Source organism: Gavialis gangeticus, unplaced genomic scaffold (genome assembly GCF_001723915.1).
Source record: "Gavialis gangeticus isolate Ggan-Ray unplaced genomic scaffold, GavGan_comp1, whole genome shotgun sequence".
Classification (NCBI taxonomy): Eukaryota; Metazoa; Chordata; order Crocodylia; family Gavialidae; genus Gavialis; species Gavialis gangeticus.
The window spans coordinates 41,468,945-41,495,172 of record NW_017729008.1 but is presented as its reverse complement, the minus strand read 5'-3'; the positions used below and the strand labels follow the sequence as shown (position 1 = coordinate 41,495,172).

General features: G+C 49.5%; 1 protein-coding gene and 2 non-coding genes across 3 annotated transcripts in view; 2 read left to right on the top strand and 1 right to left on the bottom strand.

The window, feature by feature from the left end:
- The window catches only part of LOC109292083 (collagen alpha-1(VII) chain-like), a 262,997-nt gene extending 237,783 nt beyond the window's left edge, over positions 1 to 25,214 (bottom strand). Inside the window, 2 exon segments of the mRNA XM_019509339.1 lie at positions 100 to 234; positions 25,010 to 25,214. Of these exon segments, the coding sequence (XP_019364884.1) occupies positions 100 to 175 (76 nt within the window). The 5' untranslated portion in view covers positions 176 to 234; positions 25,010 to 25,214.
- On the top strand, positions 2,835 to 2,906 carry TRNAQ-UUG. Its single transcript has one exon. It is a non-coding gene; the product is annotated as a tRNA-Gln (tRNA).
- Positions 7,070 to 7,141, top strand: TRNAQ-UUG. The gene has a single exon. It is a non-coding gene; the product is annotated as a tRNA-Gln (tRNA).
- Positions 25,215 to 26,228: the final 1,014 nt, after the last annotated feature.

The window sequence follows — 26,228 nt, the reverse complement described above, 5'->3', positions numbered from 1 at the left end:
AAGGCATTTCCCTCTCTGCATGCCTCCGCCACGTGCAATGCATGAGCCCTTCGCTATCCTGCTTCTGATGGGGTTGGAAACCGCACACTATACACACACCTTCATGCACGGCCACGGTCCTGTACTGCGCCAGCAGGGCTGCTACAGTGAGTAGCTCAGCGTATGACAATCTCATCTTCCTGAGGTTTCCTCTTCAGCAATCACCGTGATCGCGCAGTCCAAAACAATGTTGATCTGCAAGAGAGAAGCAGGGGTTGAGGCAAATTAAAGTTCGTGAGAGTGCAAAATCCTCACAGCCATAAGAGGCACAGCAAAGGCAATGAAAGCTTCTGGTACTCAGCCCAGCCACTGGGCCTCCGTTTTAACCCAGCAAGGCCACCATGGCAAGCCAACGTCTATGGCGTCTTCATTCTTGGGATCTGGACACTGGTTCCCCCAGCAGAAGGCAAACAGACCCCTTTCATGTCCAAAGGGATATGTTGGCATCACAAAGGAAAGAGGTGCTAAGAATGGAAACGCTTAGGCAACCCTAAGGAGAGCCATTGCTGTAATAGGAAGGAAGGATCGCTGCAGTTTGACCAGGTAGACACTGCAGTGACATTGCTGCTCACAGCAACTCACTCAGCTTCTTCTTAGTCTCATTTACAACCAACCTTTGGGGCCCCTAAATCTTGCTGCCGGAGAACTGCTTAAATAAGCCACTTTGAGGGCGGTCTGAGCGCTGCGGAGAAGCAGGCCAGGGAAACACGGGCCACAGTCCACAGGCAGTTTGCAGAATCCCATAACATATGCTGATTGCTTGTTAGGACTGCAGCATCTTCCCTCTCAGTAGCAATAACTGCAACATAGACAGCATTGCCAGAAGGGATGTATTCTTTTTAACGGGCTATAAGACAGGCCTCTCCTATTGCAAGCATCACCTGGTTGTGCCGTGCTGAGCAGGCTTCAGCAGCAGCTATGGACCAGCGCCACGGTGGGAATTATAGCCACTCAAGAAAAGGAAGATCGGTTACTTCATCCAGCCTAGCTCTCAGCCAGGACAGGATTGTTCCCTACAGCAAATAAATATGCCATCCCAGGGACACATTAATGCTTAATAAAGCTGCTGATTCCTGCAGCTTCAGTCTAAAATGATTCGAGATGAAGGAAACCAGGAAAACAAGAAAGGACAATGGTCGAGTCTCCACGTGATGGCAGTGGGGACGTGCCGACTGCAATAGCCACTTCTGGCGTCAGGTGCAGGACACATGAAAGCAGATCAGCCTCAGTGTATTACTACAGGCGTGACTGGAAAGTTTGCAAAAACCAGACAACTCAGCTGCTGCTTAATTGCTTTGCTGCTTCTCTCTCATTGCTCTTAATTGCTCAGAACATTAGGTTTTTGTTGCCTAGCAGTTAACCTGCTCCTGCCCTATAAGCCTTACCTATCAAAATCTGCTTGCAAGGTGCCTGTTGCTATAGAGATTGTTTGGATGTACACAACAAAATCCCCCAGAGGTATCTTATAAATACAAATACAGGAAAGTCAGTCTGTACAGGTGGGGCTCAGGGAATCCAGGGGCCCTTCACAGCTCTGACATGTCCCTCAGGCACCTCTGTGCCTCAGTTCCCCTTCTGTAATTGGGCATGAAGAGGACTGAGCCTGACCAGTTTCAACCACCAGCTTTTTTAGGTTGGAACTTGTACACCCTGGGCATGTCTACACGTGCTTTTACATGAACCTAAACTTAATGCATATTTGCCTAATGCGCATTAAGGAGATTTAGGCACGCATCTACACATGCACGCGCTAAGGCGCATTAACGTGGTGTGTGGACTGACTTGGGACTAAAGTTAGCCCCAAGTCCGTTGACATACACAACGCTAACGTGCCTCAGTGCGTCTACATGTGTGTTAAGGCACTTTAGCTATTCATGCACAAATAGCCTAAAATCACCATTTTTAAGGTGCATTAAGGGTGCACACAGGTAGACCCGCACCCTTAATGCACCTTAAAAATGGCTGATGTGTCTTAAATCAGCATGTGTAGACGCACCCCCTGTGTCTGCACAGCACTTAGCGTGATGGAGCCCACAACTTGGCCCAACCTTCCAAGTGCTGCTCATCATTTATGCCCCTCTAGATGAGCAGTGCTCAACCTTTCGGCCATGCGGGCCATAGGAATAGCATGGGGCCCATCTGCATTCTGGATCAAGCCCTGGGCTATGCCCCATGCACCAGGACTGAATGCAGGAGACCTGCCACCACCCCCTTCTGCCCCCCTGTGTGCCCAGATTGGGTTGGGAGGGGGCTAGTACTGGCCCCCTCCCTCGCCTCTCATGCTAAGATTGGGTCCTGGGGGGTCTGGTACCACCCCTTGCACACAGGATTGGGTCCTGGAGGCCCAGGACTACCCTCCTGCACTCCCGACTGGTGGGATTGGATCCTGGGCACAGCAGCACCTCTACCCATCCCTGAGCATGGGGATCAGGCGGTGGATCCAGCGTGCAGGGCTCAGGCTCCGAACAGGTCCCAAGATTTGGCAGCAAGGAGGTGGTGACACCACTCCCCTGGACCTGTGGGGAGCCCTGCAGTCTAGATGATACAGAGCCACAGCCCAGATATGGCCTGTGGGCAGCGGTTAAGCACCCCTGCTGCAGACAATATACAACATGCAGGAATTGTCCCTGAAAAACCTGGGTATTTTTGAGAAGGCAGCACTATCTTGTCCTCCCCCGCTGCTCCACACACATTACTTTTGTCCAAAAGTATTGTTCTGCTGAAGACAGAGGGAGGCTGGAGGGGCCTCAGCTGTTAACCAGGACAATCAGGATCAGGGGGACACTACTGTAGTTGGTTCTGTGGTGTAATGGTTAGCACTCTGGACTTTGAATCCAGCAATCTGAGTTCAAATCTCAGTAGAACCAGCTTCATTTTAAGCAGCAGCTCTGCAGAAAAGGACCTGGGGGTGACAGTGGACAATAAGCTGGATATGAGCCAGCAGTGTGCCCTTGTTGCAAGAAGGCTAATGGCATCCTGGGCTGCATTGGTAGAAGCGTTGCCAGCAGATCCAAGGAAGTGATTATTCCCCTCTATTCAGCACTGGGGAGGCCACATCTGGAGTACTGTGTCCAGTTTTGGGCCCCCACTACAGAAAGGATGTGCACAAACTGGAGAGAGTCCAGCAGAAGAGAGCAAAAATGTTTCATGGGCTGGGGGACAGGACTGGTGAGGAGAGGCTGAGGGAACTGAGATTATTTAGTCTGGAGAAGAGAAGACCGAGGAGGATTGAATAGCAGCCTTCAGCTCCCTGCAGGGGGGCTCAAAAGAGGATGGAGCTGGACCGATCTCATTGGGGCAGATGACAGCGAGGTAAGTTTAGGTTGGATATCAAGAAAAGCTTTCTCACTAGGAAGGTGGTGAAGCACTGGAACAGGTCACCCAGAGAGGTGGTGGTATCTCCATCGTTGGAGGTTTTGAAGACCCAAGTAGACAAAGTCTTTAAGACTTTAAAACTGAGACACAACAACCGAGCAGAACGTTTTTGACCCTATGGATCCCTATTTGAAGTCTCTGGATCTATCTTGTGAATCAGGTTTGCACATTGAACAGGCTAACTGTGTGTGGCACCCTGCAGCATACCTGCGAAGATGTCAAGGCACCTCTGGGTGCACGGTAGCACCCTGGTTGAGAATCACTGCAATAGGGCAGTGATCCACAGAACTGTTTGGCATCACCAACCATGTCCACTTGCAATTCACAGAAACCAGTGGGCTACAATCTTTAAAACTTCTAGGGAGAGCTCTCCCCTAAAGCACCTGAGGGGTTTAGATGCACAGGGCAGAGTTTCTGCTAGTTCGGGTGATCTAATTCCATTCAAAGGGGCAGAGGTGCACATCTATGCCATTCAGTCCATTGCAATGGGCTGATCTCCTGCTGATCCAGTCTCCACCTTGCATTTATGCGCACCCTTCATACAGAACATTTAATGCAGAATGCCCACGTTGCCTTCCGGTAGTCATCCTCATGCAATTAAGTGAAAGAAAATGCATGCACATCTGGATGGTAGGCAGCAAAATTCATCTCCAACAGTCCTATCATTCAACTGGAAGTCAAAGAGCATAACCTTCATCTACTTATGAGGTATATGGCGGAAGTCGCTTGCAAAGACAGTGTTTCCCTTCCCACATTGTATTGTTCTTGTATTAAATGCACAATATAGTCCCACTCTTAAGCTTGACTGTGGCAAAGGTATCACTTGCAAGTGTTCCCAAAGATCCAACTTCATAGATGAACATCTCCTGAGAGGATTTTCAGACTCCCTCCTGTTACTGAACTGAACGTAGGAGTAGGACTCACAACCTCCTGAGCTGTCTTCTCAGCACTTCTGGAGATACACATCAGTGCCACGCCTCACTTCCCCCCTCCCTACTGAAGGTTGCCACTGGGGGTATTAGGAAGATTCATTAAAATAACCTCAGTAGCCAAAAAAGTCTGTGGTCCTCCAGCCATCACAATTAGAGGACATTCACTGCACAGAAGCAGGGGACAGGGCCAGCACCCCATCTGGCTGCCTTGGATTTGAGCCATCCAGCTCAATTGACCAGGTGCCCGTTTACAGGTGGGTTGACCAGATGGAGCCATTGGTGCAAGCCCAAAGCAGGACTTGAACTCACAGCTCTGGAGCTAAAGCCGTAAGCCCTCTGCCCCTGTGCAGTATGGTATAGTAACAACATAGCATGGTAACCCCGTGCAGCCCGGTATGTTATATTCCCCACTGCAGTCCTTGAAGTAGCCTTAAACAGGGCTGTCCTACCTCTGACCCCAACAGGGCCATGGGACCTACATCCCACCAGATACTCAACCCTTCCAAGGGGGCAAGCCCAGTGTGCTGAAAATCCTGGCTTCCTTCGTTATCTTTAGTTTTCAATTCTAAACAGGTTTTGTTTTTAAAGGAAACAAGAAACCTCCTTGTAATGTTTATATGAGGCTCTGCCAAAATGTGTCAAAGTCACTCAACAGCGAGGCTGCTACAGGGTGACAACCTCCTATGGCTTTCACTTTGTTAGCTTGTGGGATAGAGGCACTGTAGCTCTCAGACTGAACCCCTCTCCATGACCTCAGGGATGGAGAAGTTAAATCCCAGTGCTGTAGCATCCAAGTCCAAGCCCCAGGAAATCAAAATAACTGGGAAGACACCGCTCAGTCCTTATTAGCAAAGTTAAGGGAAGTGTAGAGTTATCTTTAGTTTCCTATTTCAATAACCCACAGTGCTATTATATAGGTAAATGTTTTAGACATGTAGGGGTTAAAAATCTCTTTTTCATGTTCGCAGTCTTTAAGCATTTCAATCCAAAACATGCAAAAAAGGATGCTATTAAAAAGGTCTAAGTGAACTGTAGAAAAGAGGACAGGAGGGAGGGAGGCAGGCCTGCAAAATTACATAGTACCAAAAAGTGTGTTCGCCCTGCTGTGTCTGCACGACACCCAAGGGAGGCAGACTGTATAAAAACATTGCCTAATCAAACACTTGTGTTTCATGCCCACTTCAGGCAGGTGTAAGGAGGTGAAGGACAGTGAATAAGGAAAGGTTGAGCACTGCTGGTGAATGCACCAGATTAGATGCATTGAATGGCAGCAAGGGATCCAGGGTATTACACACTCACACACACTATATGAATTGTTACCTAGCAGCTACCTATTTGCCTGTCCTTAACAAATGTACAAAGTTTGGGGGGGGGGAATCCCTTGAAACAATTATGTGGGACAGGTCACGAAAGCAAAAGTGGCAGGTGAAACACATTGCATCAGCATATTCAGGGATCAAATACCTGTAGGAGGAAAGGCATCTGTTAAAATAAAATGTAAGTGATCTTATGTGAGCTGGCCATGCCTTCTGCCCACTCATATCACTCCAGTCACATGCACACTTCCTTTTCAATTCCCAAACCCGGTCCTATATTCAAAGCCTTCCTTAGGAAAGGTCAAACAAAGAAAAAAAGCCTTTTCCCCCTTCAGGCTAAAACAAAACCGGGCCTTTTTCCAAGCTGTAAAACAACCAATACCTTTCTTCCCTTCTGGCTATTGAAGTCCCACCTCCCACAAGCACCTTCTGCTTCCCGGCTGTCTTTCAGTTCCAACTTTTCAAGTCCCCAGCTGGGGATCCGCTCAGCAGCCTGATCCCCTCCACCTGCACCTCTCCTGCAAGCAGCCCCTAGATCTCTAAAGGGCCTGCACTCTCTTACACCTTCCCATTGCACAATCAGCCAGTGCAGATTTCAAGACAGGATGGGCAAAATCTGGCCCACAGGCCAAATCCAGCCTGTGGCAGACTCCACTTCCCAGCAGTCCTTACAGTGACAGCTCCTTCTGGTTGCCGCCACTGGATCCAGCCCTGCTGCCCATGCACCCGTCTGTCTGCCCCATGCCTATCTCCAAGGGTGGGACCCGCACGTGGCAGAACAGCTGGGATGGGGCCACAGCTGGAAGCAAGATGGACAGGCAGAGCTGGGGAGACCTCGAGATCATGGGGCGGTGATGGTGCAGGGCCAGGGCAGAGCCATGATCCACTGCCTGCATGCCCCTGCTGTCAGCATGGGTTTACCATGCTGTCACCAGCAAGCATCCCAGCCCCAGGCCTGGAGCAGCTCCCTACTCACCTGCACGCCCTGCCGGCCTGGCTCCCGGGCATTTACCATGGAGACCCTGGGATCATGGGGCCATGACACCATGGAGCCAGGGCTGGGGCCGAGGCAGAGCCCCGGTTCTGTGGCTCCGCACTGTCACAGCCCCACACTGTCACCATGGACAGCAGCCGGGAGCCACGCGGGCAGGGACTGCTAGGAAAGAGAGTCCAGCCACAGACCAGATCTGCCATTTTGCCCACCCCTGTTTTGAGCATTTACGTCTCTCTTTCCCCCAACGCACGTATCCAACACACAGAAAATGTCCCTGAAAAGCCTGGGTTTTTCTCAAAAGAAGGCACCACCATCCTGTCCTCTCCTGCTGCTTCGCACACATTATTTTTGCCCAAAAGTATTGTTCTACTGAAAGGAGAGGGAGGCTGGAGATGCCAGAGCTGTTAAGCCAAGACTCTGTGGTGTAATGGTTAGCACTCTGGACTTTGAATCCAGCAATCTGAGTTCAAATCTCAGTAGAACCATTTTCATTTTAAGCAGCCGCTCTGCAGAAAAGGACCTGGGGGTGACCGTGGACAATAAACTGGATATGAGCCAGCAGTGAGCCCTTGTTACCAAGAAGGCTACCAGCATCCTGGGTTGCATTGGTAGGAGTGCTGCCAGTAGATGGAGGGCAGTGATTCTTCCCCTCTATTTGGCACTGGGGAGGCCACATCTGAAGTCCTGTGTCCAGTTTTGGGCCCCCACTACAGAAAGGATATGCACAAATTGGACAGAGTCCAGCAAAAGGGAGTAAAAATGGTTCAGGAGCTGGGGGACATGACTTGTGAGGAGAGGCTGAGGGAACTGCACCCATTTAGTCTGGAGAAGGGAAGACCGAGGGGAGATTTAATAGCAGCCTTCACCTCCCTCCAGGGGGGTTCCAAAGAGGATGTAGCTAGACCAGGGGTGGGAAATTATTTTGGCTGGAGGGTTGCCTAATGAGTTTTGGTGAGCTGTGAAGGGCCACATGGGTAGCCCCGCCCTTTGACAGTTGCCCCATCCCCAGCTGCCATATTAGGATCAGAAGTCCCACCCTCTAACCCTTTACCTTTGCCACAGGAAGTCCCTCCTGTTGCCCCCACTCCTCAGTACTCCTGTTGGGAGCAGGGCTGCCATCTTAGAACAAGAAAAAAACCAAATCATGCACTAAAAGTCAAACGCCTACTGTAGTATATTTTAATTTTATTACAAAACATATTTTTGCCATAATTTGTGTTTGCATAGTTTATATAGAGGTGATTGCATAATAACTGAAAAATAAAGTCTTACTCTTGTATATTGTGTGGGAGGAGGTGTGGTTGGGTGTGAGTGTTAAGTGAGGTGTGAGGAGGGTATATGTATGGTGGAGTGCAGGAGTGTGTATATGGTAGGGATGTATTTGTGTATGGTGGGGTGGGGTGTCGCTGTGTGTGGGGCAGGGCATAGGGTATGTTGGGGTGTGTCTATGTCAGTGGGGGATGTGGGGGAAGGGTGTGGATGTGCGAGATTTGTGGGGTGTGACGTTTGTGGGGTGTGCGGGAGGGTGTGAAGGACCCCTCCATACACTCTCCCACATGGTGTGCAGCCCCCCCGGTGGGCTGCAGCAGTAGGCAGGGGCATTCAGGGTGCTTGTGCCCAGCTCAGGCACTGGTTCCCAGTGGGGCACGGGTCCAGCCAGCACTGTGCAGGGGACATGGAGTGCAGCCTGCCCAGCTGCCTCTATCGTGGGAGCTCCGTGCAGCACGCCTGCAGCTCCCACACTCAAGTGGCACCAAGGGAAGCCCCATGCTGTACTCTGCAGGGAAGCAGAGGGCAGGGCACCCTCCACTCTCAGCTGAGTCTAAGTACCTGCATGGCAAGAAGCGGGGAAGACAACCAGCTCCAGCGCGGGGCTTCCCAGGTGCCTTCTGGAAGTACTAAAGCACAGTGCAGTATGGGTAGTTCCTGTACCATGCAAGCAGCGCACGCTTAGATTTTGGTGCTACGTTGCAGTAGCAGTGCATTATACCCAGGGAGTGCACTGGTACAATCACATAGCTGGCAATCACATGTAAATACATGTGATCACTACATTGCTGTAGTGTGTGGTATGGTGATGTATCACGTTGCTACGTCACCATAGGGTGCCATGTAGATGTGCCTGATGACAAGAAAGCAGGTACATATACTATATAGACACACATAGCACACGTACCTTTCGCTCAAACATAAGCACTCCAAAATTGGAGTGTGTCTGAAGAGGGGAAGCTGGTTTCTGTGCTGGAATGGAAGCATGGAGGCACTGAAATAGCTGCAAGGGAGCTATGTTTCTTTTCACTCTTCAGTGTCATCAGTTTTTTGCCTTCTGTGAGCTGCTGCTGAATTAGTAAAAGCTTTTAGCTGAGCCGCCAAGGGAGGGTCTGAGAGCTGAAGATGAGTCTCTGCCCCTGCTCCACAGGGTCAGATTTTGGCCATGACTCTGGAAAAATTTTCTTTTCTTTATTATGCTTCCCAGAACAAGGTGCGTGTCTTATTTGGGATGTGTGGTATGCTAGAAAATATAGTGATCAGTTTGCCTTTAGCAAGCAGCTGCCCCAGGATGAACACAGGCAGACACACAAAACCTACACCAGCGTAACTTATAGCAGTAGAGGTTGATCCCTGATTCTTTTCAGGATAAATCTCTACCAGATACAGTGAAGTTGCCTCAGGTTTAGTGTTAACTGTCTACTTTTTTTTTACACTCATTACAACAGTGTAAATACTTCATTCATGCATGCCCACAATGTTGACTGCTTCCCTGTCAACCACTGAGAAGGGTCTCCTCTACACATTTATGCCATAATTAGTGTCAAGGGCCTCCTCTACACATTTATGCCATAATTAGTGTGTTAACCATGGCATAAATGGTAAGGGCGCTACATGTGCACTCAATGTAAAGTGCCATCAAATGGCAAATTAGTCATAAAAACATCCCACATATAATGTAGAGCATTTTTGTGGCTGGTTTGTGTATGACACCTTAAATTGAACATGTAGCAGGTCCCAGGCTGGAGCTGACAGTCAGATAAACAATTGGTCCCAGCCCTGGACTCGCAGGCTTCGGGCTTTCAAGTTGCTGGTGTGGAGGGAGCCCAGGATCTTTCTACTGGCAAGTAGAAGAGTGTGATAGGGATCTAACCCTAATCCCAAAATCATGCCTCCTGCCCTGCACATGTGCCAGGGATCAGAGTGCTTTGTACAGCAGGGATCAGACTAGATGGGTAAGAGAAACCAGGCTTGAATCAGCTATGTGAAGAGTTTTATCAGGTCAACATGCAAAAAATAAAGGCCAATCCATACACTTTTTTATTGTGATTTATGCCACTAAAGCAGAAAGACAGGGCCACCTCCAGGGTAGGTAGTGAAAAAGGATTTATGTTACTAGCATGCCACCGCAAATTATACAGTAAATGCAACATGACCAAGCTTGCTGGTTTCTGTCCTCCTGGGTCCACATGGACATTTCAGTGAGGTTCAAAGAAAATGGACGAAAGAGGTTTCAGCCTGATCCTAGAGTGTATGAAGACTTGCCCACATGCTTGGCACACAACATTTCAGCGGATAAGACCCAGCCATCCTAGTGCTGTCGTTCCCATAGACTCCATACAGGACAAAAGATGCCATCTTTTGGCAAAGGACAGCATTTAATGCAATGCATACAGAAAATTGCACTTTGAGGCTAGCTAGACAGCAGTGATAACTGTTCTCAAATGGGCTAGGGACAACACGCACTATCTAGTACTTTACATTCCTTTTTTTTTTTTAATTTACAAGACCTACCTGTCTCATCTCCCTGCTCCTCCTCATCTGCTAGACTGTAATCTCTCTAAGGGAGGGACTCTTATTTTCTGTATCCTTAGGGGCTGGGGGGGGACCTAGATTCTTTCACAATATTCATATAAAACATCGTAAACCACGAGACAAGAGAAAAGCAAGATTAATTCGCAGATGCAGATGCCCACGAGTCACCATTTCAAAGGCAGCAATGGTGCCCCATAAAATTTTCAGAGAAAGCTGGCGGGGGTGGGGACTTGACCTCCATAAAGTTCAAGGCTTTCGATGGAATCTGAACAATTTCCTTGATCTTTTACTGCCCTGCAGTAAATAATTTATTGGGGCAACTTCTGCATTTTTACAGACCCTTAAACAAATCATCTCCATGCTCTATCAAGCCTGACATCGCGCTCTGTTATGTCAGGTTTGAGGGGGGTGAATATAACTCCATGGAGGCACAAACAGGTCCTATTCCTGAATGGGAAATTACAATTACTGCTCTTTATATATAAGGCTTGCCCACTCTGGTCTGCTTCCATCAATATTTTTGCAATACACAGAATTTTTTTTTTAACTTTTCATTCCTTCTTTCTTTTTTCATGGAACAATTTTCTTTGGAAAAGAAAGTAAAAATCTCAGGAACAGATCTATAAAGGATAAGCAAAGTTTTTTTGGTGAGAAAAACCTCATTTCTTGCAGATTTCCTGGATCATCCTGGCTACACCATCGCTCCAACCCTCCTAAAAAGGATAGGATTCAATGGACACTTCCCAAGCCCTGTTCTGTTGACTCTTCATTCTTTCTGACCAGCATTATTGTCTGTTTATAGGTTTATATGCTTCTTTAATTTTTATTTTAGACATTCCTCCGGTCCTAATCACATGCATGTGTGCATAAAGAGACACCCTGTCTTGGCCTGTGGCATGACAGCCTGTTAAACCACAAGCACTAGAGCAGGAAACAGCTACAGACTGCGGGTAAATGAATAGTTTGAGCTTCAGGTGTCTCTCCACTAAACAACAGAAACCACAAAAAAAAAGCCATATCCAGCCTGGAAACATGTACGATGCAGAGAGAGGTAGTTAGCCATGTTAGTGGAAAGTCAGGCAGAAGGCAGGTAGATGTGTACCGTATAGACTGACTCGATCAGAGATAGATAGAGTAAGGTTTTGCAGCAGGGACGAGGTTGCTCATGCGGTAGCGGCAGCGCGGGGGTTTGTTCAGCAGGGAGCGGATGGGCTCGCACTGCTCCAGTGGAGGGTGGGGGGGGTCTTAGTAACACATGCCAGTGCAGATGAGTGCTCCCATTGGTGCGGGGCCTGCGTGCAGTTGTGATGCCAGGAACATACATGGTGTCTGGCCCCCACAGCATCTAGCCCTCCCGCTATGTGCAAGCCGGGCAGGGCCAGACACAGGCATGGGCAAAACGGGCAGCCACCCAGGACCCAGACAGAAAGGGGACCCGAATATAGTAATTTGTTTTGAGTTACAGCCAACCAACAACGACACCAAAGTTTTAGTACTAAGCTGTATGGAGGGCAGAGGTGAAATGAATGTCTCTGTGCCAGCAGTGATCTTGGAGGATGTCAGAAATTACCTGCCGTCACAGCTCGGGTCCTCAGTAGTGTTTCAGTGCCCACCTCCTATTGAAAGCAATGGCACCCAGGTACTTGAGATGATCCGAGATGAAATCACATCCTTGAGAAATCCCAAGGGCTCCATGAAACACCTCTGAAATATATCTCAGCAGCTTTTCTCAGGATGTGCTGGGAATATCTAGATAATAAATACCCACAGCTTTATGGGCTACAAATACATGAAATCAAACGGAAGAGACTTAGCTGAGCCTGGCTTCCATCTGCTGCATTATCTGGAGGATGGGCCTTTCCATCAATACAGTACATAAAATTACACATGCTTGTGAAGAACTACTGTAGCAGTATCTGTACAACGGTATCAGTATTTGTACCCCTTAGCAAAATGCAGAGCTCTGCCATTGATAGCTAATGAACCTCCAACCATGAACTGGCAGCAGTAGTAAGCTATTACAGAGAGAGAGAGGATCTCCTAAAAGGTGAACGCAACACAAGCATGATATTATAACTTGCTGGAATAGCCCTCACTGCCAAGCGACATTAAAAATAAATAATATGACTCCAGTGAATAGGAAAAAATGTGATTCGTATCCAGTCATGTTGCACTCATGCAGATCCTCAACCATTTGCCTGACAGCGTTCTGTACCTTGCTCAGCACCAGATGCTTAAATTCTCCAGGGTGCCAGTGTCCAAGGCCGAACAGACAGGTCAGCTGTCAGTGGGCTCCGAAACAGGCCCATCCATTATGCATTCTTGTCAGTTATCAATTGCCGGGAGCGTCTACATGAGATGCTAAATGCTCAGTAGACTAATTCTACTGCGCATTAGTTTGTCGTGGCAAAAGCTGTGCTAATGCACAGTAGAATTAGTGTACTGCACATTAGCATCACTAAAAGACCATATGCCAGCACTACTGCGCAGTAGCACCAGCTGCTGTGCATTGAATTAGTACCTGGTACTAAACTTAATGCGCAGTAATAACAGCTCATTAATGCACATGTAGACGTACCTACTCTTACTTATTGTAAACCTCATATAGACACAGTGGTTGAGTCTAACAGGCGTACACAGGCTGGCATTTACAAATAACCCAACAATAAAAAAGCCATGAGTGCAGCAGGTCTTAGCTCTTTTCGGAGACACTGTTAAGCTCATGCCCTTTACGCAGAGGGGCCATCTTGCTGATATCGATGGTCCTGTCCTTCACCATTCTACATCTTGCTTAGCCATTTGAACCTGTGCAATGTAGGTATGAAATGGCACTTAAACAGGAGTGATGGCATTTCTCCCCCTTTTGGACAGGTGTGAATGAAGACACAGGTGCAAGTCACTGGAGGATTAAGCTCATTGGAAGTGCTTGCTTAGATAAGGACTGATAAGATGAATAAAACTGCAGGTTTGAATCCAGAAACAGGCAATGCCTGTAGGTGCGATATCCAGTGTAGTATTTACAACTCAGACATTGCTTGGAGAAAGACACAAAGGAAATGCAGAAAGTAGGAAAATTGGCAAGGCAGCGCTTAGGAAAGCATCTAAGCTGGCTACAGGCTTCCCAGCTTGTCAGAACAGGCATGAGGGAAAGAGGATGCATTGGATAATGTCAGTTGATCTATATCTAGAGGGCAGATTGGGAATGACATTTCCACTCCGGTTGACAGTACAGATCGCTGGAAGGATGTTTTCATGCACAAAGGGCTGCCGGTCACATCTGACCACCTCTGATCTGACAGTGATGTAGGAAGTTCATCCAGCTCCGCATGGATTTCTGCCTACAGAGGGACAAGTAGACCTGCACCAGCAGCACCAGTTCCAGGAAACTGGAAAAGGCCCCAGAGCAATGCAGTAAATGAGGCACCGTGCAAAGCACTTGACCACTCACCTACACCCGAAGTCTACCCATGGATAGTACTAATATGGCTCCCTCTACACAATGCCTGCCCATCTCGTGGGCCTCAAGGCATCCTCGCAATTCTCCCAAAAGCTAGAGCACCATGACTATCCCCATTTTAGTGATGGGAGAACCGAGGCATTATAGGAATGTCCATACTGGTTCCACAGTGCTCTTGCAAAGCCCACCAGCAAGCCTAACCACCCACTCCTCCTCCACGCTCACCAAACCCAGAAATGAGGCAGCCAAGTCATCTTGAGGGCGCACTCATTTCCAGGTTTGGTGCCAACTGACCTCCAGGTTTGGCACATACAAGCCACGTCTACATGAGACTCTGACTACACAGTCATTACTGCGCAGTAGCATCTCTGCACAGCTTCCTGGGGACCCTGACTGTGCAGTAGCTTGTTACCACTGTGCAGTAATAGCTCATTACTACTGTGTAGCGGCATCGCATCATGGTTCATGCCCCACGATGCTACTGTCCAGTAATAACAAGCTACTGCACAATTAGCATCTCATGTAGATGCGGCCACAGGCTAAGAGGGTGGTGGGTACGACTATGCCTGTCGATAGCATTTGCAAGGGCGTTTTAGAAGCAATACAGGACAGCCCTGCTTAATGCCGTTACACTTAGCGTTATTTCCCTATAATGCTCATTTTCAATTGATACTTGATTCTGCAAGGCGCTCAGCAAGTTTCGTTATAACACTTGTCGTCACCATTGGGTCATTAAAAACACTTGTGGTTGCCATTTTGGGTCATCAAAAACTGTTGGTTTTGCTCAAAGCTCGGTTTTTCAGGAACCAATTAAGAGCGCTAAGCAGGGGTCACCTCTACAGACACATGTGAAGGACTCATCCATGGTTACACACAGAATGAGATGTACAGCAGGGGACAGATTCAGGGATCACCATGCGCCAAGCTAATGCACTGAGAATAGGCCCATTGTCCCCCATAGGAAAATGGGCCCTTCCAGCTCTATGCAGCCTACCGTGTGTTTTTGCAGTGGGACACCTGGTTCATGTCACTCTACAAGCGCCACGCCAGGATCCCATATGGGACAGACTGTTGCAGTGATGGCCAGGGGAGGAAACAATAACGTGCACCAAGCTGTCACCATCCAAGAGCGTTGTCCGCTCAAACGCTCACCAGAGCTTGCCGAACGGTTGCAACTGGTTTCACTTGGCCAACTAGACTTCTGGGATATAGCAAAGAGAGTCTAGAAGGCTGCCGGTCACAGAGGGAAATAAGAAACCAAGGAGAAGCTGGTGGAGCTTGAGTCCGGTGGGGGGCCTTGCATGAAATCCCATTAGGACTTAACAGGATCAGCTGAGGGTCCCAGCTCCTTCATCCATCACACAGATCGCTACATCACAGGAGCCAATAGCACAGCAAAGTCCCAGCTGGAGACAGATCATGAAATAATCACCATATTGCCGTCACCCCCTTTCATACCCACCTCTAGGAGAGGGCTGGAGGAAGCTTACACTGCTGTGTCCCACAATGCTCCTGCTCTACGGTACGTCCTTGGAGTGGCCCATTAACCACATCAGTTTACCCCAGTGGGGGTTCAGGCCCCTTGTCACCAGGTGCCTTCCCTGCCATGAAACATAGGGATGTTCACAACTAAGCTCCTGCCTCCGAAGAGCATTATACCTACCGCGAGACGCACTGTAGCACGGAGCCCGCTGAAAAGGCAAGGTCAGCAGCTGCCAGAAACTGCTGCTCCTTGCAAAATGGGTAAACGATTCCTCTTCTCGCAGAGCGAGGACTTTGAGAAAGTATATTTTCTTCCTTAAATGCCATTGATTCCCTGATTTAAAGGGGCTGCACTGCCTGCTAATGGGAGGGGGCTGAGGGGAACCTTGCTTGGCTGTTCAATAAAAGAAGATGGAGTGAGAGCTGAAGGAAGCCTATTTTCCACTCCGACACGCAGCTGAACATGCCTGGATTGTTTGCAGGCAGTGACCCAGGGGGCCTTGGCAACCTTGTTGTCCCACAAACTTGAGGTTGAGACCAGAGAGCTATTGTTTTCCCCACAAATGTCAGGAGAGGTGGGGGCTGGGGGGAAATTTAGCTGGATTAGCATCTCAATGCATCCCATGAGAACTGTGTCAACCACTCGCTAGCGTGGGATTTATATGGCTCGTCCTCCAGGGGAGGGGGCCGCTGTACAATCCCTGCCTCAATGTATTGCATCCCACCATGGATGACCACAACCTGGGGTACCCTTATTCAATCCTCTCCTTCCAGCTGCAAATAGCAACTCGCAAATGGAGACAAGCTGAGCCAGGTCCTGGTGATGTCAGCTCAGTGTATACTACATTTTGCCACTATAGGCAAATGAGAAGATTGAACCCCCTTGCCCATACACGGACAACTCCTTCCCCAGCTAGACCCAGCATGGGGTTCTGCCAACCAGCCATATTCTGCAGGTCTAGCAGGGTGTCTGCTGGTACAGCTGTGGTGGCAGCAACCCTGTAAGGCAGACGAGTATTGGTTTCCCCTCTGCTGCCTCTGAATGAGGGCAAAAGCTGTTTGGCAAAGCCAGATGTACCTCTCAAACACCAGTCGGCAGACACAACCAACTGCAAACAGTGCTGGCATTGAGAAAGTCCCGTTCTTTGAATATTTATAGAGCCACCGACCTCCAGCACTTGAACTAAAGGAGTACCCGCTTAGCTAGAAGCCATAGTAGGTTGTGTTCTTCTAAGCCCACTAGATGGCAAAGTGACGGCACGTGGCATTGCACCATGCGAGAACAAAGGGTCACAACATGAAACTAGTAGGTAGTAAGTTTTAAACAAGCACAAGGAAGTTGTTTTTTCACGCAGCGTGGAATTAAAGCGTGGAGCTCACTCCCATCAGACGAGGTGGAAGCTGACACTTTAGCCAGATTCACCAAGGGATTGGACACCTCCTTGGAGGAAAGGGGCATCCACTATTATTGAGCATGGGAGTGAGGATACGGCCTCTCAATCAGAGCTGCCTAGACCTTAAACGCTGAAGGCTGCAAGTGAAGTATGAAAAGTGGCAAAAACCCTTCTCATACCCAGGTATCTAGGTTGCAACCATATTGGTCTAAAAGAAAATGCAACCATGGCTCGTGGTAGAGGTGATAGCTTTTATTAGACCAACTAGATTTTTGCAAGAAAAATTAGTTAATTTAAAGACCAAAAGCTTGCAATTAGAGATTTCTTTTTTTGCAAAAATCTAGCTGGTCTAATAAAAGATATCACCTCTACCATGAGTCCCAATTGCTTTCTCATAGTCAGTTCACTCTCCCTTTCAGCATCCAGGCTCTGCCCCTGTGTGACAAAGCAGACCAGGCAAGATGGGCCTATGTTTTGGCCTAGCAAATGGTAGTTCTTAGGTACTTATCTCGTTTTCTTGGTATGGCATCTGTCAATCAAAACCCAATAACTAGTAACATATTACTGCTGTCAGAGTGGGGTGATTGTCCAGCTCCCTCGGGGTAGTGACCATTGTCCAGCTCCCTCGGGGTAGTGAAGCCTACATGTACTTAGCGACCCTTAATAGGTCACATTCACTAGACCTCAGAAAGCATTAGCACACAGGGATAGTTTGACCTCTGTTGGCTTCCTTCCTCAAAAGGAAAAGAAAAATATCCTGAGCATTATACGAGCACTTTGTGGAGGGTACGTTTAGGAAAATGCATGTGGGAGAAGAGAAAAAGGGAAGGTTTAACTGAAAGGCTTTTGTAGACCAGAGAGAGAGGCAGAAGCATGGGAGAATCTAGGGTTTTAAAAAGGGGGGTGCACACAGTGAGGTGCATCATCACATGTAAAACCACCTATTTTTCTCCAGTTAAAAATAAACTACGAGTTTACTAATATGCTCAGGGCCTAGGGCTGGATGATTCAGTTCAAGCAAAAACAAATATAACTTAATTGGACCAAGTTAAAAAGAATCTGCAAGGCTGTGCCATAGGAGCATCATTACCAGGAGCCGCTCACAGATCACACAGTTACAGAACAAAGGATGGCTTGATTGGTGGAACATCAAACCCATTAAAAAGAAGAAAGAGTTGTTCACATGTAAGAAATGAAGAGTTTAGAAGGGATCAGTTAGATGACAATGAACCTCGAAGTCAATGGACCCCCTCAGCGCTGGCTGGCTAGAAATGCTGCTGCCACTTCCAGGGGGTTGGTTTGAAACTTTGGGTGGAGCAGGAATCAAATGGGAAGTGCAAGTGCACCAGTACACCCTGCCCTGGATCCACCCCTGGGCAGAAGTACTCGCTAGCATCAGAGAAGGAGCCGGGGCCTGCTCTTACTGCTCCATGCTGTTGCTGTAATTCAGTGTGCATCAAGTGCACGGGTATTAAGGACATGCACTTATTTTAAAAATCCTTAATTAAAAGCAACATCATAGAAATGAAGGGCTGGAAGGGACCTTGAAAGATCATCGAGTCCAACCCCCCTGCTCTGGGCAGGAATACTGCTGAGATCAATGATCTTAGCAAGGTGCCCGTCCAGTCTCCTCTTGAGGACTTTTAAGGTTGGGGACTGCACCACCTCCTTGGGAAGTCTAGTCCAGATTTTGGTCACCCTTACCGTAAAGAAGTTCCTCCTTGCATCTAACCTGAAACCATCCCCTAACAATTTATGGCCATTGCTCCTTGTCCTCCCCTGGGGCGCCCTAGTGAACAGTTTTTTCTCCCAGCTCCCGATATTCACCCTTCGCATACTTATAGACGGCCACCAACTCCACCATGAGGATGGGGTTAAGGCTGTGAATACTGCAATGCTGGGAGGAAATAGAGAGAGCAGGTGGATGGTCTTAGACTGCCTCCCATCAGGTTGGAAGGCACCTTGCAGGTCCCCCAGACCAACCCTCTGCATCGGCCGTGCAGGATTTGCTAGGCTGAAATCACACGCTGTTTGACAAGTTCTCTTTCTTCCCATGAAAACACTGCAGCGCCTTTGAAGAAATCCCGTATCACCTGCTGTACCTGCAAGGGTTTGTGCCCAAGACAGCTACAGGCTCCAGCTGGTGGTCAAAACCCCGAGGTGGGGGCAGGGGGGGCTCAAGGCTCCAGACAGCAATGGGCTGCAGTCATGCAGAGCAGAGGAAGGTGTCCTCTTGCCAAGGAGTTAGGCCCTCACCTGCTCCCCTGCACTCATTGCCAAATCTTATGCTGAGTGACAATACAAAACCCTTAAGTTTTCAGTGGCTGCAGTGTGGGGCAGGCAGTGTGCAGCCAGTGTCTGCAGCTGCCAGGAGCCTTGAACCCCTCCTGCATCCATTCCCGTGCCCTCTGACTGCATTTCTGCCCCCCTAGCAGCCAAGCTCATGCCCCCTTTGCTCCCTCCTAGTGCAATGGGTTCTTTTGGGGCAGCTGTTGCAAACAGCAAAGGAATTTGCTGCCTGACTTAGTCTCCCTAATTAACATGCTACAGAGAAGCTTCCTGGGAACAAATTATGGATTTGGGGCTGCAATCCTGAAAGAAGGATTTGCCTGCACGCTGTTTGCGAACGCCTGCTTTCAAGGACAGGTGCATATCACGTCAATAAACCCAAATGCCTAAAGAAAAGACCCTGATTCTGTGTCCGGGATTTCTTCTCTGTTGTGGTTGCTGCTGCTGCATCAACTCGTTGTCAAGCACCACGCGACTAACCTAGCAAAACCGTGATTTTTGGCGTCATTTCGCGATGTGTATCTCAACAACGCGTACCGTGTACAAGCGCCCCAGCATGATATAGTGATAAAACAGCCAGGAAGTTAGAAGGCTGTATTTCCAACAGCTTAAGCAGTCACATCTCCAGAACCAGATAAGGTGCAGACATCTACATTAACACTGGCTGCTTCATGCCCTCCCCTTTATAACACTTAAAAAGAGCCATGGCTCCACATTTTCAAAAGAAAAGCTGCCAAATGGGAACCAGCAGGTGCATCTACACAAGATGCTAACTGCACAATAGCCTAATATCACTGCACAGCAGTGTGCTGGGCAAAACCCATGCTAATACGCTACTGTGCAGTTCACGTCCGAAAAAACCTATGCACCGGTGCTACTATGCAGTAGCATAAGTTACGGTAGATTGTTTTAGTACTTGGTTATCCAAGTACTAAATTTAATTCATAGATGCTGGATTCATAGATGCTAGGGTCAGAAGGGACCTCAACAGATCATAGAGTCCAACCCGCCCTAGTTAATGTGCAGTAACTATGCTGCATTAATGAACGTGTAGATGCACCCAGTATGGAGGAAACGTAACCATTTCAACACCATACCTTTCCTCGGTTTCAGGGCTTACACTGCACAAAAGCAATAGGACACTTAGCATGAACCACTTTAAAAAACCTGCAGTCACTCAGCACTGTTAGAGCATCAGCAATACTATATCCATTATCTGGTTTTCCTTTGCAGAAGGGAAATGTCTCCTTTGCAGAGCCAAAGGTAATACTTCCAGGCTGGTTGGCACACGCTTAGGGTGTTCTTGGTGGTTTGGGCACCATGCCTTGGAGCTGCAGCGAGGGGGCCATTGAAATGGTGATCTGGGGGCTTCCTGGAGGTAGCAATTACATGCAAAAGCAAAGGACTAGCTTTGATTGCCCAGAAGGCCTCTTGCAGCTCCTAGATACCTTGTAGAATCAGGGCTGTGCTGATAAAACTCCCAGGATAAATCCACCCTGGGCCTGATCCCGATTTAATTTGCACAGACTTAAATGGAGTTATGCCGGGTTGATACTCAGGTGAGGGCCCACCTGGGTCACCAAGGGAGTCCCCTGCAATGACAGGCAACCACATAGAAGCAATCATAGAAAATGTGGGTTGGAAGGGACTGAAGGAGGTCATTTAGTCCAACCGCCTGCTCAAAGTACAACCAGCCCCACGTATATCATCCCAGCCAAGGTATTTTACAACATAACAGAGGTTGCGTGCAAAAGGGCCTGAAAATATTTTCAGTGGTGCAGACAGTGGCTTTAGGAGAGAAAATTGAGGGACAAGACAAAGAGACAAGTCCCTCTAAGGTATTCATGTGGCCAGAGCAGCTGGGCACTTTGCAGTCTTTAAGGTACTTATCCTTGCATTGTCCCTGTGGGCCTAGGCTGTGCTGTTATCCTCATGTTATGGATGGAGGACTGAGATATGGAGAAGCTAAGTGACTTGCCCAGGGTCATGTAAGAGGCCTGTGGCGGAGTGGTGCTTTGACCCCTAAGCCCTACACAAGACTATAATCACTTCACCACCCTTCTCCAGGCCCCAGCCGGCTGCTCACAGCCCACTTGTGGCCTTTTTTTGGACATTTTTCCTCCCCCCCTCCCCCAATACAAATCTACATGTGGCGCCAGTTGGAAGAAAAGGGGTTGGTTTGATGCAAAGAGCTTGCCCTGGGGGGTTGCTCTCACATCGTTCTTGCACATCAATGCTTTGCTTGCACTGCTGGCCCAGAGGAATTGAAGACAGAGTTTCACTGTGCCGGCATTGTGCTCGCCCTCTAGGGAGCACAGCTGGATGAATCAGGGAAGTCCTGGCCTTCACCTAGAGTCTTGCACATGAGCAAGAAACCAGCCTCTTTAACTGAGAGCACACTCAAGCACACACACATATTACACGCTGGAGCCCATCAGCACACAGGCAGAGATACCTCTGTTGCCTGGGGCTCTGGAGGGTCACAGACAAAGGAGCTTTGCAAAACCTTTCAACATGCAAGATGCTCTGCAATATGCATCCTACTAGCAGCCAGGCCCTTTACCCTCCTACAGAAAGCCGAGCATCCGGCACATATCCCCTGGGTGTTTTCCATATGGAGGAGTCTCCAGCCTCCCTGCTCCAGGGGGTGAGGAAGTGTGGCAGCACAGAGAGCTGAGGATGACTTTCCCTCCACCCCTGCCACTCTCCCCGAGAAAGACCCCCTCATACGTATGCCTGAGGACCCTACCCCTAGTGTGAGGGGGAGGTGATTGGGCTGTGTAAGGGCAGATCATGCCCACAGCATGCAGAGTACCCATGCAGGGAAAAGATTGCCTTCATGTGCCCATGAAGTGAGGAGGGAAGGAGGATATACGTGGCGCACCTGGTATGGCCCACGTGGTGTGTGGCTCCCGGGGGGCTTAGAGGTTGGACAGCCCTGATACAGAAGAAGACATTTGACTCTGAGTATAGCCCAAGGAGTCATCTCTTGGATCCTTCTCAGGACCCCCAGCCTGGGTCTGGGCTGTGGGAGCAATCACAGCAAAGACACATTGGTCCCATTTTGGGAAGGGAATGGAGTGAAGCAATTGGTAGGTATGACACGGCTCAGCACAATACAACCTGACATTAGCTGATGTACGAGGGTGTCGGTCTGACCCTCCCTCCCCATGCACCCGTGTGAGACCCTCTGGCTTACAGCACACAGAGCCAGGCAGACGGACACAGCTTTACTTCAGCGTCCCAATGCACGCAGGACCTGGGGCCTTAGACACAGCTCAATGCCGTACCATGCTCGGGGGTGTAAAGCAAATCAGAGTATACCGATTTGCCTTGTCCTGGCACTGAAGGAGTTTGCAGGAAGGGGGTTTGGCAGTGGGACCTTCAGCAGAAGTTAACCTAGGGCGAACTGGGCCCAGAGTGAGATGTGAACCCAAAAATTAACACCGGGAGCCCTACCCTTGAGCCCAAAGTAATTCTCTCGGACGACCCTGGGAAACCCATATCCCCTTCGATAGACCAGACCGTGGACTCATTCTCTGCTTGCTGTCTGTCTCCTGCGTCCTAACAGCAGCAGTGTAGGCTGGCCCTTGAGGCACAAGTTCAAGCCCTTCTCTCTTCTCCCTGCTACCCCTATCACGTGTGAACTGGCTTCTGACAGCTGCCGTCGCCAGATGTTCCCTATTTTGGGGGGCGGGGGGGTCTTGGTTTACAGTTGAGCGGCTGCCGTTCAGGGGCTCATTCCTGAGCTGATTGCAGGATGTGCAAATACAATCCAACTCAGCTCGAAGCATCCCCCATGGATGGGCAGATTTTACCCACCCGTCGTTCTCCTACCTTCTGAGTGTATGAAGGAGCATGGGTAATTTTTGCCTGAGAAAATGCGGTGCGAAGCTTTAGGCCTCATAGCAGCAACAAAATCACAAGCCAGCCCTTTCCCATTTGCGGAAAGGTGAGGCTGGGATCAGCGTTGAAGCATTGGGCATTCCCGGCTCATAGGAATGAGAGAGGAGGGGGCTATGAGTATTCATATTCCTACAGCCCCCGCAGGGCTAGACTTATGGCCGTGCAGTGTCAGGCACTGCACAGACAGGTCTAACAAAAGCAATTCCTGCCTTGAAGAGCTCAACAGTTAAGCTACAAGACTCAGGAGCTGGACTGAGCAGGAGGGACCCGGTTGTTAGTCCATATAGGTGACTGAGAACCTAATCCAGTCCCGCTTTGCAATCAGTTAACTAGAAACTCACCCAAATGGGTTTATAATGGACTGACACCACTTCCCTGGGGAGGTTGCACCACAGCCTAATCTGTCTCTTGCTGCCAGGAGGATTTTCTTGACTCCTTGTTAATCCTTTGCATGCTGCTAAGCCTCTCTTCTCACCCCTTCCAGTATTTCTAAGTTATCAGGGGTGCAGAGCAATAGATTTTTACAGGGTTCATAGATTATTCCGTTTCCCCATGGGCAGGATTTCCAGTGCTTACAGGCAGCAGGTGGGAATAGGGGGACTGCCCGGCATCGCTCCGCGTCGCAGCACACCGGCTGATGCGTGCATCATCGCTGCCTTCTGCTGCATGCAATCAGAGGTGCTCGTCTGTGTGTCATAGGGTCTATACCGGCGGTTCTCAACCTATTGGCCACAGCAGGCCACACTTGCAGCTTGCGGGCTGGACCCACACAACTTTCTTTCCATGCATCCATTTAATGTGACATCATGTAGGCCGCAGCAGTGAGCTGGTTGGGAACCACTGGTCTATACTGTTTGTGGCTGCTGGAGAGTTGCCTCAAAGGGCTACCAGGCTTTGCTGTTGAGGAAGGACGTCTTGGGGGTGGGAGGCAGGGAGAGGGGTCCTGCCTGCTGCTGGGCAGCTCTGAGCCTAAGAACAACTGGGAAACTTTAAGGGCTTTATGGACCCCAAATGTACTGACCCGCAGTGCTAGCCCCACTAACTGGTTAGTTTGGGATTGGTTCACCGTCCTATTTAGCCCCTGGAGCAGCTGTCCGGAGGGCCAAGCCACCTCTGGGCTTCCCTGCGCTAACCCTTCATGGCCATGGCCTTGCAAATCACAAGCTCTTAAATGCTGCTGTCACTCACACCCAGGCATGTCTTGAGCAACGAGTCCGGTGCATTTCCTCCGGGCTGCCCACCGTCCAACCGAGAGCAGAATACGGCGGGGGGGTGCAGAAATAGCACATGTCGCTCTATCCCTCCCCAGGGCTGCATGTCCCAGCCAGAGTGGACCCCCTGGGGCAGGCCAGGCCCCCCCCCCCCACTCCAATAACCCCCTGTAATATCCAATTCCAACAATAGTGACCACCTTAGGGCTGCTATTGTTTTAATACAATTGATCCATGGGGGTGGGACTAGATGCCCCCGGAGCTCCCTTCCAAAGCTATCATTCGCCTCTAGCGCCAGTGATTTTACCAGTTTTGGGGAAACCCAAATGCATGCCTCATTAAAACAAGCCCAGCTCTCAGTCCTATCGATCAGGGAAATGCCTGGGGTCAACTATGCAGCTGTGCCCAGAAGCAACCCCAGGAAGGCGACAGGGCTGAGAGCAGGATGCATCCGACAGGCCTTCGCTGTCAGTCTTCTCCTTCTCACAACCAGGGACGGCCCCGGGCCATTTCTATTGAATCGCTCTGGAAAAGTGCCCCGAAGTTTAGAGCAGCAATAGGCCTCTGGCATTTTAATGACCTCAAAAGAGTCATTTCAGTTCCCACAGAGCTCCAGCACTACGCTGAAGACTTGGAAAGTATCTTCCAGCACCCAGCAGCTGCAAATGCAGGCCCCGCCACCCCTCCCCTCGCCAGATATCCCCTTGATCTCAGCCAAACATATGCTAAACCTGCTTTGGAGGGCAAGATTTGCCAGCGCAGCTAAAGAAAGCTCTAAGACCGGGCATCTCCGGCGCTGGCAGGACTTACCTGGGCGAAGCTTTCACGTGCTGGGTTCCCCCCAAGGAAGAGAAACGCTGCAGCCGTCGGACGCCGTCAACCTCTTCCCCGTCCCCATGGAGGACCGAGCCGCTCTCTGTCTGGGAGCAAGCTGTCAAAAATCCCCCCCAAAGGCTGGGCTGGGTATCCAGGCTCCTGTCGCTCCCAGGCAGGCGTGCAGGTCCGAGGGGCCGAAGTGGAGCTCCCTGCACAGTTGGAAGAAGTTATGAGACAGGAGGAGGAGCTGCCCCAGGCCCTGCTCCCACCCACCCACGCTAGCTCTTCCTAGGCAGGCTGAGAGGGGACGTTGAGCCACGGAGGGGGGCAGCTCCCCTCATGCTTTCAACAGGAATGCAGGAAGGGGGAAAAAAAAGTCCTTACCTTATGGGCAGAGAATAAAAAAACCTGCACGTGGCAGGAACAGCAGAGAGAGCTCCCTGCGCGACTGAGGGCTGGGTCTGCACACCTAAGGGGATGGTGGGGTGGAGGGACAGGGGGCAGAGGGAATTTGGCAGCTGGTTTGACAGCAGCACCCTGGCCCTGATATAAAAGGAGTCCCTGGCCCCAAAAGCCAGTATGTTGGGATGGAGAGGTCAAATGAGCTGACCTCAACAAGTCAAGAACAGGAATAAAGCCCAGCTGTCCTGAATCCCAGCCCAGTGCATTACCCACGAGCTGATAAAGAAGAGTGAATAGAAAGCAGGGGGGTGTCATTTGGGTTATCATGGTCTTTATGATCAGCAGCACAGAGCGCTTACAGGCTTTCAAAAAGTATAGCTAATAGAGCAATAAATAGGAGGCAAAACATGTCAACCTATAACCAGCCCCTGGCTCGAAGGGTTCAAAAAAGCTAAGGCCAGAATGATGCAAACATTTCTGTGTTTGCTTCACTTTTAAGCGCACGCATTTGCTGAATGGGAGCCTTAAGGCAGTGTACCACTGGGTACATCTAGTACAAGACAGGCAGAGTCACAGGTGGCTACTGGCGGCAAGGGGAAAGTTTCACATATCCAGTTGTGCCATGTAGGACACAACTCTGAGAATCATATTGGGGGGTTATTGGTCATTTATCGGTGAGGAGGTAATGTCGGGGGCTTACTAGTGACCTAACGGTGTTTGGTGGGGGAAGAATTCCTTTTAGGTCAACCCCACAGGAAAATGCTTAGGTTTTGTAGCAAAAATGAAACAGAAAAAAAAAAAAAAAAAAAAG